This window comes from Medicago sativa, chromosome 4, assembly GCF_051527215.1.
Source record: "Medicago sativa cultivar Bolivia chromosome 4, Bolivia_mono, whole genome shotgun sequence".
Taxonomy (NCBI): Eukaryota; Viridiplantae; Streptophyta; class Magnoliopsida; order Fabales; family Fabaceae; genus Medicago; species Medicago sativa.
In genome coordinates this window covers 14,774,698-14,788,120 of record NC_140752.1, presented here as the reverse complement: position 1 = coordinate 14,788,120, position 13,423 = coordinate 14,774,698, and the positions used below count along the sequence as shown (strand labels likewise).

The 13,423-nt window shown below is 33.8% G+C and overlaps 1 protein-coding gene and 1 pseudogene across 1 annotated transcript; one reads left to right on the top strand and one right to left on the bottom strand.

Moving 5' to 3' along the window:
• The first annotated feature begins 43 nt into the window (after nucleotides 1–43).
• Nucleotides 44–1,745, top strand: LOC146926593 (uncharacterized). Its single transcript, XM_085706934.1, has 2 exons — nucleotides 44–54; nucleotides 926–1,745. The coding sequence occupies exons 1-2, from the start codon at nucleotides 44–46 to the stop codon at nucleotides 1,689–1,691; spliced, it is 777 nt and encodes a 258-aa protein (XP_085563060.1). The 3' UTR covers nucleotides 1,692–1,745.
• A 6,530-nt stretch (nucleotides 1,746–8,275) lies between these two features.
• LOC146926592 (receptor-like protein 7) lies at nucleotides 8,276–11,476 on the bottom strand (annotated as a pseudogene).
• Nucleotides 11,477–13,423: the final 1,947 nt, after the last annotated feature.

Below are 13,423 nucleotides of genomic sequence, written 5' to 3'. Positions count from 1 at the left end.
TGAATTGTATAATCATTTTTGTCATAAATAATAGAATTAATATATGGTGACACTGTACTCACTTCTTGTAATTTCTGTTGCAGCATTTAAAATTGGAAGCTGATCATGAATTAAATAATGTAATACAAAGAAATTCTCCAATTCTTTTCCCAAACAATTGTATTCTTTTGCAAAATCCCTGGTTGATAACTTTTACTACTCTTAGATTCATTGAAATTCCTAGTAGATTTCTTACTATGCATTCTCCCTGAAAAAGTAATACCTTTACTCCACAAAGATTCATGGTGCATCAGCCCTCCCTTGTACAATGACATAGCCACCAAGAACTTGCTAATATACATATCAAGATAGTCATGACAATCTATAGGAATAATAGCAGAATGAGTAGTCAAATTACAAATTTAGTCCATGTAATTAACAAAGAAGTGTTTATTTTTATGTGTTTCAAATTTGATTTGATTCTTCAAAGGGAAGGCCAACATTGTTTCTTCCTTTTTTACCTCTACTTTGGTGTGGCTATTGAGTGTGTTTGTTTCGGCTTAAAAAAAATAAATAGATTTTGTGTTAAATGAATCTAGAGATTTTTTTTAGTGATTTTAAAAAAAATCTGAAGTTATTTTTGTTTGCCTACTACCCATAAAAATCCATTTAAAAAAAAGTTTTAACTTGTACACGTGTTACCTCCTTATTTTTGAAAAAAATAGATTTTGAGAATAGCTAATCCTAATGACTTTTCATTTTAGGGTCAAAATAGATTTTTTTGATAAAATGGTTTATAAAAAAAAAAAAAAATCCTAAACAAACAATTGAAAATAAAAAAAGTGATTTTTTTAACAACAAAAATAGATTTTTTTTGAAAAAATTCTTAAACGAACGGGCCTAATTCTTGCAATATTGTAGTTTTTATAGATGCAATCAATTAAAGATACAAAATATTTGTTCTGTCCTCACTCTCAGGTCAAGACACACTGCCAAAATCCAACAAAGCAATCAATCATCAAGTAGTTTATCACCCTTCTTCTGCAACTCAATCATCGGCTGCGAACTGTGTCCCAAGTGGAACACAGGTTCAAGGATCCAGTGTTGTGAAATGCTTATTCAATCCGGCTCGAACTTCTATCCCAACCAATTCAAAAGTTCCAAAGACGCCTCCGAGAACAAATTCCAGTCACAGCAATACAAATATATCACCTCCCGAGCTTTCTCAGGCTGCACCTAGCAACGTAGAGGGTACGTCTACTTGTTACACTGTAATTTCAACCAAGAGAGTTATGGTTAGCCCTGCAAAACAAATGGCTTATATAGAGAGTAGTCATTGCATTTCACCCGTTAAAATGAATTCAGACAAGGCAAGTAAGAGGGATCATGTAAGAAGCAGGTTGAATTTTGATTCTTCTGATATGCCTCAGAGCTTTGATTCAGACAAATCATTGCCTAATGAGATTTCTACATCAGAGTCTAACAGCGAAGTTCACTTATGTGACCTTGATTTCCCTAATTTTGATACGTTTAGCTCAGACTTCTCATTTGCTGAAATGTTAAGTGATCTGGATTTTTCTTGTGAGGGTGTTGATTTTTCAATTGTTTCAAATGATAATCAAGTTATCCCGGAACTACCATCAACTTCAGTAGAAGCTCTATGTGAGAAAAATAAGAACATACAAGGTAACGAAAATAATTGCTTATCTTAATTATCTTTATTTTGACCTTTCCCACAGTTTACTGAATTTTTCACTTTTCCAGGCTCTGATTGTTCAAATGTAGCAAATACCTTCACAAGAAGCATAACAATTTTAAGCAAAGGTAAATTTACTCAATTCTTTTAAGTATAAAATTTGGTATAGTTAGTTCATGACATGATATTACCCCTTTTAAGTATAATATTGTTGATGTGATTTCTACATCAATATGTTTAAATACTTTGCTATCTATCAGAAATATTAACTGTTATATTTTGCTTTCAGAGAAGAAGAACCAGAGCTGCTTAGATCAGGAGAATTGTTAATGAGGGAGTTTGAAGAATGACACAGGCCGACTTGCTACAGTTGCTGCAACAGATTCTTATGGTCATAGCTCCAACGAATGTAGCTATCTTTGATCTAGGATGTTAACACCATTAATTTTTTCCTTAACCTTTGAACCTGTTTGGTCAATGGTCATCAAGGAAAAGCTAAAATGATTTTGAGATTGTAGATAACTACCTTTCTTATTCAATAGATTAACTTTTAGCTGGAATTATTAGATGCTAAACATGGTTAATTGTCTATGATTCAAGTCTAAAAATTCTTGGAGCAATATTTTTCTGGTTGAAGTGCTGTGAAACAACTAAACTTTGTAATAGAATGAGGTGAAGGAAAGACTAAACATGCAAGGAATCAACTTATGAATTTAGAATTTGCACTTGGCACTTGTCTTTGAATGTTAAACTTAGATTAGGAGATATACAATCTCATACATTTTATTGAAGATTTGCAATGAAATTAATGTACAATATACCAATTAGAGAATTTTGGACTTGAATTCACAGTAGATATGTCTTTTAAGTAACTTGGCTTTGTCTTTCTTTCTCGAGTCCAATGAGTTTAATTTTTTGTGAAGGATAAATTCATAAGATGAAGAAGATAATTCAGAAGGGAAGAAATGAACCATCAAGTTTTTTTTTTTTTTTTCAATTGTTGTTTGGTTTTGGTTTGAGATTTTCTTTCAATCTTGTTAACGAGTGCCCCGGGGCACTCTTTAAGCATACCAAAACAAGTAATTATTCTTTAAAAAAGTAAAATATTTTGATTTCCAATGCATTGATTACACGCATTTTTATAAATACTTGCTACTTATAGCCCTTAAAGAGTGCCCCGGGGGCACTCGTTAACATTTCCCTTCAATATAAACAAGTGTCTATCATATCACCTTCAAGAATATGTCAAAGTATCCAACCATCAAGAATGGTTTTCAAGCTCAGCTGCCCATCAATATTTCCAATAATATGTCAAAGTATTTGGGGCTTCCTACTCAATTTGGTAGATCAAAAGTTCAAGACTTTAACTATATTATGGACAAGATTATCAAGAAGCTTAAAGGCTAGAAAGAGCGCAAGTTATCCTTTGCGGGAAGAAGTGTTCTAATAAAGGCTGTAACGAAAATAATTGCCCATCTTAATCATCTTAATTTTGACCTGTCCCACAATTTACTGAGAAATTTTCACTTTTCCAGGCTCTGATTGTTCGAATGTAACAAATACCTTCACAAGAAGCATAACAATTTTAAGCCCAGGTAAATATACTCAATTCTTTTAAGTATAAAATTGTTGATGTGATTTAACAACTTAAGCTTTTGGTATATTTTGAGTCCATGACATGATATAATCCCGTTTACAATAGGGTAGGGTTGTGTTGTGATATTTTCTGTCGACTGTTTTTCAAAATCTTCAATTGGTTACTCTTTATTTGAAATAAAAAGATCCTACAGATGACAAGTCTGTGCATTATCACATTTCAAGTCCAAATGACACTTTTTTAACACTTGGAATACTTGGCTATCTATCAGAAATATTAACTGTGTTATATTTTACTTTCAGAGAAAAAGAACCAGAGCTGCTTAGATCAGGAGAATTGTTAATGAGAGAGTTTGAAGAATGACTCAGGCCGACTTGCTATAATTCCAACGAATGTAGCTATCCTTGATTTAGGATGTTAACACCATTAATTTTTTCCTTAACCCTTGAACCTGTTTGGTCAATGGTCATCAAGGAAAAGCTAAAAATGATTTATGTGATTGTAGATAAGTACCTTTCTTGTTCTGGTTTAATCAATAGATAACTTTTAGTTGGACTTATGAGATGCTAAACATGGTTAATTGTCTATGATTCAAGTCTAAAAATTCTTGGAGCATTATTTTTTTTGGTTGAAATGCTGTGAAACAGCTAAACTTTGTACTAGAATGAGGTGAAGGAAAGACTAAACATGCAAGGAATCAATTTATGAATTTAGAATTTGCACTTGGCATTTGTCTTTGAAGGTTAAAGTTAGATTAGGGGATGTACAATCTCATACAAGTTTATTGAAGATTTGCAACGAAATTAATGTACAATATACCAATTAGAGAATTTTGGAATTGAACTCAAGCCTTTATCTTTTAAGTCTAAATAATCTTAAAGAAATATATATTTTAAGTAACTTGGCATTTATCTTTCTTTCTTGAGTGCAATGAGTTTAAATTTTTAAATATAAGACTTTATGAAGGATAATTCATAATATGAAGAAGATACAAAGGGGAAGGAAATGAACAATCAAGTTTTTTTTTGTTGTTGTTGCAATTGCTGTTTGGTTTTGGTTTGAGATTTTCAATATAAACAAATTTGATATTTCAGAAGAAATAATAAATATCTCCAATTCCTCAACTTAAAGTAAAAAAAGAAAAGAAAGAAACAACACTTGTGAATGAGAAAATGAAATGTGTTAAGTTCTGCATCAATGACTATAACAACATACTTTCTCAATGGTCTGCATATACTTATTTCATTAGACATTGTAGGTTTATTTCTCCAAAAAACTGAACTTGGCTTATAACAATTTCAATTTTTCCATTCCATCAGCATTCAACAAGCTGGAGAAGTTGACATATCTGAATTTAACAGATGCCATATTTCTCAGGAAGATTCCAATAGAGATTTAATTTCACAGCTTATAAGGTTGGTTACTCTTGACATCTCTTCTCCTGACTATTTTTTATTGCAAGGGCTGACAATTAGCCACCAAAATCTACAAAAGCTTGTCCAAAATCTGACAAATCTAAGGCAATTGTATCTGGATGGTGTAAGTATATCAGCTAAGGGACATGAATGGATCAATGCTTTGTTGCAGTTGCGAGACCTACAAGAATTGAGCATGTCTTACTGTGGTCTATTAGGTCCCCTTGACTCTTCCCTAACAAAACTAGAGAACCTATCAGTCATTATTCTTCATGGGAACTATTTTTCACCCCCAGTTCTTGAAACATTTGCAAATTTTAAAAACTTGACTACCCTCAGTCTTGCATTTTGTGCATTATCCGATACATTTCCACAGAAGATCTTTCAGATTGGAACATTGTCTGTTATTGACTTATTTTCCAATGAAAATCTCCGTGGTTCATTTCCAAACTACTCACTAAGTGAATCTCTTCATAGAATTAGAGTCAGTGACACAAACTTCTCTGGAGCATTACCTAGCTCTGTTGGCAACTTGAGGCACTTATCTGAATTGGATCTTTCTGTTTGTCAATTTAATGGAATCCTTCCAAATTCATTGTCAAACCTCACACACCTCAGTCACTTGGATCTGTCAACTAGCAAATTCACTGGTTCTATTCCGTTCTTTGACATTAAAAGATTACAGAATCTTGTCACCATTGACTTAAGTAACAATTCTATCAATGGTATCATTCCTAACACGAAAGTTGGGGCCTAATTCATCCCTACAAAACCGGCTTGTAAGGTGACGGTGAGGAATGCCTCCTCTTTACAAACTCTTCTCAAGAATCCTATCTAACCATTGTGGGACTAAATCTCACCGAGTGTTGGCCGCTAATAATTCCTTCCTTCCTATTTAGACTCCCATTATTACAAGAGCTTCGACTTTCATTCATCCAATTTAGTATATTAGAAGAATTCACAATTATGTCTTCCTCCTCACTGGACATTCTTGATTTAAGCAGCAATTATCTATCAGGGCCTTTTCCAATGTCCATTGTTCAGCTCGGTTCACTTTATGCACTCGACCTTTCCTCTAACAAGTTTAATGAATCCCTCCAACTAGATAAACTTTTTGAGCTCAAAACCTTAACTAGTTTATACCTTTCATACAACAACTTATCAATCGATGGAAAAGGTCCAAATGTTGATTTGTCTTCTATTCCCAACTTTGACATTCTAAGATTGGCATCCTGCAACTTGAAAACTATCCCTAGTTTCTTGATAAACCAATCCAGATTGACCATTCTAGACCTTTCAGATAACCAGATTCGTGGAATAGTACCAAATTGGATGTGGAAACTACCATATCTTCAAGTCCTTAATATTTCTCACAATTCTTTTATCGACTTGGAAGGACCTATGCAAAATCTTACTTCCATTTGGATATTAGATCTTCATAACAACCAACTTCAAGTGCTTGACATTTCCTTCAACAACATTTCTGGAACAATTCCTCCATGTTTAATGACAATGACTCGTATCCTTGAGGCATTAAATTTAAGAAAGAACAATCTCACCGGCCCCATATCAGATATGTTTCCGCCTTCTTGTGCCTTAAGGACTTTGAACTTCCATGAAAATCTCTTACATGGGCCAATTCCCAAGTCTCTCTCCCATTGCTCATCATTAAAGGTATTGGATATTGGATCAAATCAAATTGTTGGTGGTTATCCATGCATCTTGAAGAACATACCAACACTTAGTGTATTGGTTTTGCGGAACAATAAACTTCATAGTTCCTTAGAATGTTCAACTTCACTAGAAAATAAGCCATGGAAAATGATTCAAATTGTGGACATTGCTTTCAACAATTTCAATGGAAAACTACTTGAAAAGTATTTCACATGGGAATGATTTATGCATGATGAGAATAATGTTCAATCAGACTTTATCCACTCTCAGGATAACCAGGAATCATATTATCAGGATAGTGTGACAATTTCCAATAAAGGTCAACAATTGGAGTTGGTTAAAATTCTAACAATATTCACAGCCATTGATTTATTATCCAATCATTTTGTAGGTCAAATACCAGAAGTGATGATGAACTTCAAAGCACTTCATGTTCTCAACTTTTCAAGCAATTACCTCTCCGGGGAAATCCCATCTTCTATAGGAAACCTGAAACAGTTGGAGTCATTAGACCTCTCAAACAACTCTTTGGTTGGTGAAATTCCGGTGCAACTTGCAAGTTTGTCATTCCTTTCTTACTTGAACCTCTCCTTCAATCATTTCGCAGGAAAGATCCCAACAGGCACTCAACTTCAGTCATTTGACGATTCTTCCTTTAAAGGAAACAACAGATTATATGGACCTCCGTTGACTAGAAAAGCATATGTAAAAAGCAGGAATTGCATCCACAGCCAGCATGCAGAAGTAGAAAGTTATCTTGTTTAATTGATTGGAATTTTTTAAGTGTGGAACTAGGACTTATTTTTGGGCTTGGAAGTGTTATTGGTCCCATCATGTTTTGGAAGCAATGGAGGGTAAGTTATTGGAAACTCATGGACACAATTCTTTGCTGGATATTCCCTTGGATGCATTTTGAATATGTAAAACAAGGAGGACAAACTTACAGAGTTTTAAGGTGGTAGTAGCATTAGTTACTAATGAGTGTACTAGAATAAATTCAGAAGTGTGTATCTTGCAATCTATTATACTAATGTTTACTCAAGAACCACAATCATGCACTATAAATGATTCATACATATGTAATCTACAATTAAATAATCAAGGAAATTCCACCTCTTCTAAGTTCTTCAGCATAATCCATGCCTAGTTAAATATAATCAACACTATAATTTGACAGAGAAATGAAATATGGTTTGAATTTCTTTTTTTAAATGATATAATTAAATGAAACATAGACAATGGTACTAGAGATTAATTTTTTTTTTTTTTCAATGTTTTCAGAATGTTATCTGACCATTTATTATATTCTTTATCACCATGACACTGATGTCAACTGTCATATACTATTATGCTGGATAAACTTCTATTTCTAAAGCTTGCATTATTAGTGTAATTATGTTCACCACCTTTCAAAATTTGCAATTCACAGGAACTGAGTTAGACCTTCAAAATTTAGAACTAAAAAAAAAACACGTTAACAAGATGTTAGGCAGAGAATGGTATCAATGTGTAATGGTGTCAATATCTAGCCAACAATCAGATTCAAATTAAAAATATGTTCTACCAAAAAGGAACAAAATGAAGTAATTGGGTTGATATATAAAGTTTTGAAGGCTCTATATCTAGATTTTGGAGTTGTATGCTCTTGGTTTACTTTTTTCTCTTTTCAGAGTTATAAAGCTTTTCTTTGGGTTTTCGGTTTAATTATGATGTTTATAATTATAAATCAACTTATATATTTCTAATTTGAATGAAACAATATCACTATATAATTCTCAATGACACTGTTTTATTTAAACTTTATAGATTGTTTCTTGAAAGTTATAATACATATCATCACACACAAAGGAGTAAACACAAAGTACAACTTAAATGGAAATAGAAATCATTATTTTAATATTATCACAGTCCCTCTAACATTAATGTTATCACCACCTTAAAATTCTGCATGTCTGTCCTCTATCAGTTGCATATTCAAAATACATCCTCCGGAAGATCCAGCACATAATTTTGTCTACGAGTTTCCAATAACTTACTCTCCATCGCTTCCAAAACAAGATGGGACCAATGATGATTCCGAGCCCAAAAACAAATCCCAACACCACACTTAAAAAATTCCAGTCAATTGAACAAGCTAACCTTTCACAGGCTGGTTGTTGGGGGCAGCTCATCCTGATTTTTACCATTTGGGTTTTCAGGCAGTGGAGGTCCACATAGCCCATTGTTTCCTTCAAACGAAGTCGCTTGAAATGACTGAAGTGAGTACCTGTCGGGATCTTTCTAACCAAATGATTGAAGGAAAGGTTCAAATAAGAGAGGAACGACGAGCTTGCAAGTTGCATAGGTATTACACCAACCAAGGAGTTATTTGAGAGGTCTAATGACTCTAACTGTTTCAGGTTCCCAATAGTTGATGGGATTTCACCGGAGATACCGTTGTTTGAAAAGTTGAGAACATGAACTGCTTTGAATTTCATCTGACCCTCTGGTATTGGTCCTTCAAAATGATTGGATGAGAAATCAATGGCTGTGAAGATTGTTAGAATTTTAACCAACTTCATCTCCTGACCTTTATTGGAAACTGTCACAGTATCCTGATAATATGTGTAGTCTTTCTTTAGCGTGTGGATGAAGTCTGATATAACATCATCTTCATCTTGCATCATTCTATCCCATGTTGTGAAGTATTTTTCTTGTAGTTTTCTATTGAAATTGTTGAAAGCAATGTCCACAATCTGAATCATTTTCCAATGCTTATCTGCTTGTGAATGTGAACATTCTATGGATCCATGAAACTTGTTATTCCGCAAAACCAAGACACAAGAGTTGGTATGTTTTTTAAAAAGCATGGAAAGCCACCAAAAATTTGATTTGATCCAATGTCAAACACCTTTAATGATGAGCAGTGGGAAAGAGACTTCGGAAGCGGCCCATGTAAGTGATTCCCATTGATGTTCAAAGTCCTTACAACACAAGAAGCAGGAAACATATCTGGTATTGAGCCAGTGAGATTGTTTTTACTCAAATTTATGACCTCAATGGTACCAGCCATTGTCAATAAACACGCGGGTATTGTTCCAAAAAATTTATTAATGGAAAGATCAAGAACTTGAAGATTTGAAGCATTGCAGAGGGAATGAAGGAAACTTCCCTGTAAGTTATTATTTGAGAGAGATAGAAACAATGTGGAAGACAGGTAATGACCAATATCTTGTGGGATAACAGAAAAATTGTTGGATGAGTAATCCAAATAAATAGCAGATTGATGAAACATGCGTATTGGTCCTTGCAGCTGGTTGTTATGAAGGTCAAGAAGTATAAGGTTGGGAATATGATTCGGCATTGGTCTTTGAAAGTTAGTGAGAAAATTGTGAGAAATCTTTAGCGTATTAAGATACGGTAGTTTCCAAATCCAGTTTGGTACTATTCCATGAATCTGGTTATCTGAAAGGTCTAGATAGCCCAATTCGGATTGGTTAATCAAGAAACTAGGAAATATTTTAAAGTTGCAGGATGCCAAACCTAGAACATTAATGTTGGGAATAGAAAGTAAATCATAATTTGAAGCATTCCAACTGATTGATAAGTTGTTGAATGAAAGATGTAGTTCACTTAAACTTGTAAGGCCAAAAAGCTCATCTAATTGGACGGATCCAGTGAACTTGTTAGAGGAAAGATCAATGAGATAAAGTGATTCAAGCTGCAATATAGATACTGGAAAAGGCCCTGATAGATCATTGCTGCTTAAATCAAGGGATTCTAATATGGAGGAAGATATGATTGTGAATTCTTCTAGATTGCTAAAGTGGTTGGATGAAAGTCGGAGACTTTCCAGATATGGGAGTGTAAAAAGGAATGATGAAATGCTACCATTGATAGAATTAAAACTCAAGTCAAGGTTAACAAGATTCAACAGTTCTTCAATGTGAAAAGAGGATGAAACCTCACCACTTAAACTATTATAAGAAAGGTCTATGTGGTTAAGGTTTTTGGCCATACTAAATGATGGTATTGGACCAGTGAAACTGTTATATGACAAATCCAAGTAACTTAGTTCTGTTAGGTTTGAAAATGAATTGGGAAGTGTTCCATTAAATTGAGAATTAGAAAGATCCAATTCATATAAGCGCCTCATGTTACCAATGATGTGTGGAATTGCTCCAGAGAAGTTTGTGAAACTTACCCTTAAGGTGTGGAGAGATCCACTCAGCTGAATTTCTGGAAATGAACCATGGAGATTGTTGTTGTATGTTATGTCAATAACAGACAGTGTTCCAATCTGAAATATCTTTTGTGGAAATGTACCAGTCAATCCACAATCTGAAAGACTAAGGGTGGTCAGGTTTTGAAAATTGGCAAATGTTTCTGGAACGGGGGAAGAAAAATTATTCCTATAAAAAATAATAACTGATAGGTTCCTTAGTTTTGATAGGGAAGAATCAAGTTGCCCTGCTAGATCACATTTATACAAGCTCAACACTTGTAGTTCACGCAGCGGCAACAAAGCATTGCTCCATTCATGAACGTCAGATGTTATATCTTCCATATATAATTGCCTAATCTTGGTCAGATTTTGGACAAACTTTTGTAGATTTTGGTTGTTGATTGTCAACGCATTCTTTATCGCATGTTTAGGTCCAGAGATATCAAGAGTAATCAAATTTGTAAGATTTGAAATCTCTATAGGAATACTCCCTGAAAACTTGCGTGTGAAAAATTCAGATAATTCAACATTGCCAACTTGTTGAATCCTGATGGAATGACAATTTCAAACAAGTTATAAGCCAAATTCAGTTTATGGAGATGTTTGAGACTGAAAAGACTACTTGAATTATCAAAACCATCAGAGATATATTCTTCACTCAAGTCAAGGCCAATCACTTGTCCTTCACTGTCACAAGTTACACCACGCCAATCGCAGCATGCAATGCTTTTATTCCAGAATTTTAGTTTGGTGGAAATTTCAGGGTCGAATGTGAGATTATTTTTTAGTTGGAGTAGCAATAGTTGTTGATCTTCAAGACATTTGGCTGAGGCAACGGTGATTTGGAAACTCACATAATTGCAGTAGTAGCAGAGAATGAAGGAAAACAATGGAAGTAATGTAATTCTCATTGTTGTTTAATTAATTACTTAGTGTGAATTACACAACACAAGACAAAACTAAGAAAACATAGGTGATAGATGATGGTCTTATAAAGTTGTAGGCACAAGAGAAGTTTTGTTGAACAAGACCTGTAAAGTTGCAAGTCATGCAATGGCAACTAAACATTCCATCGTTTCAAAGTAAACCATATCATGGGCCAAAGTTGCTTGACCCATAAACTTAATCTCTCTAGGCCAAATTTTCTTTGGAATACTTTGATCACTAAAAGTGAAAACAAAGACCATACAATGTGTTATGGAATACATTTTTGAAGTTCCATTAGGTTATATGAATGTTGACTTCCAAGTCTTCCATTAATTATGCATAAGAGTGTGTCAACCATTGAGAAAATATTCATTGGTGTATAGAATTGAACACATTTTGTTTTCACATTCTCGTTGGGGTAGTTAAATATTCACTTGGTTTCTGACAATCACTAAGAATCCATTAAATATTCCAGTATCTTGACCAATAAAGAATGAATGCAGCACATCATGTTTATAGTGGTTTATGAATTTCTATCCAACTATCTTTCATTGATATGCATTCTTCTCTGTAGGCTTGTTTTGGTACATGACTTGGTCCTTTTCCATAATTGATAATTTAAATTCCATTTCTCATAGTAAGCATAATCTTTTTTGGTACATGACGTAGTCCATTCCTCTATTGTGGCAGAGAAAAATGTCTCCTTGTAAGAGCTACACACCTTTGAATATTTTTTGTAGCCAAGCTGTAAGAAGATAAACGTAGGAAAGCTCAAATTCTTATAGAAAATTTTGCAACAAGTGTAGTCATACTCATTTAATGGCTCTTAATCCTTCTTCTTGTTTGAAAAAATAATAATAGTAAAACACTAGAATTTTATCAAGTTATTTAAAACCAGAAGGAGGTACAAACCACAAACAAACTGATACCATAAATTAAATTTTTTCTAATCCAACCAATTTTCCATATGAATATTAAACAATAAGCAAGAAAATAAATTGATTAACCAATCACAATCATCCATTCTCTTTGCAAAAAGGAGATGGCTACTCCCTCATAACAGTCATTGGCAGAACAGCATTTATTTGTCCTCATCAATTTATAGCCCTAAAATATGCAGCCGTAGTTCATAGAGATAACTTGCACAGCAAGACTTTCCAAAACACTACAAGGTTTAAACAGTTTTTGACAAGGTGACATTATACTCGCTTTGTAACACCCAAGGAAGCTAGTTAGTGTCATTCATAGAGATAACTTGCACAGCAAGTTATCTTGTTTGTTCCGATGTTTAGTATCTATAATTTGGAGCAGTGGGCCATATAAATGACCATTGTGTCTTTTTTTTTTTTTCATCAACAAAATTGGCATTTGAATAAAACCTACTATGATCGTTAATATATAATAACATATACTCCAAATTATGGAAAAGCTTTTCCCTCTATAATTGAGCCACATAAAGAAATGTAAGGTAGTTCTATAAGTTGCAATGGTGACATATGGCTGTCTCTCGCGCCATACAACACTTCTCTAGATATTAAAGCATGTGGATATGCGTGGAGTATGTTTGGGGGAGTGTGTGTCACGAATATTGGCTTGATACCTTTTTCCTTGTTATTTCTTGTGTATATATAGAGGTTATTAGGCTATATAGGTAATTACACTAAGTAATTATAATTAACGAGAACAAATAAGTTTCTGATTTGTGTCCTTATTTCTAGAAACAAACTAATAAATATAATAAAGAGGACAAGTAAACTTCTTATTCACATCCCCCCTCAAATTGATGCGGCTGGTCAATGAGTATCAATTTGCTAACAAGAAATTGATGATGTGGGCGCGGAAGAGCCTTGGTAAGAATACCTGTAATTAGTCGGTCATGATAGGCGTCACGGATTGAATGACAATCAACTTCGATATGCTTGGTGCGTTCA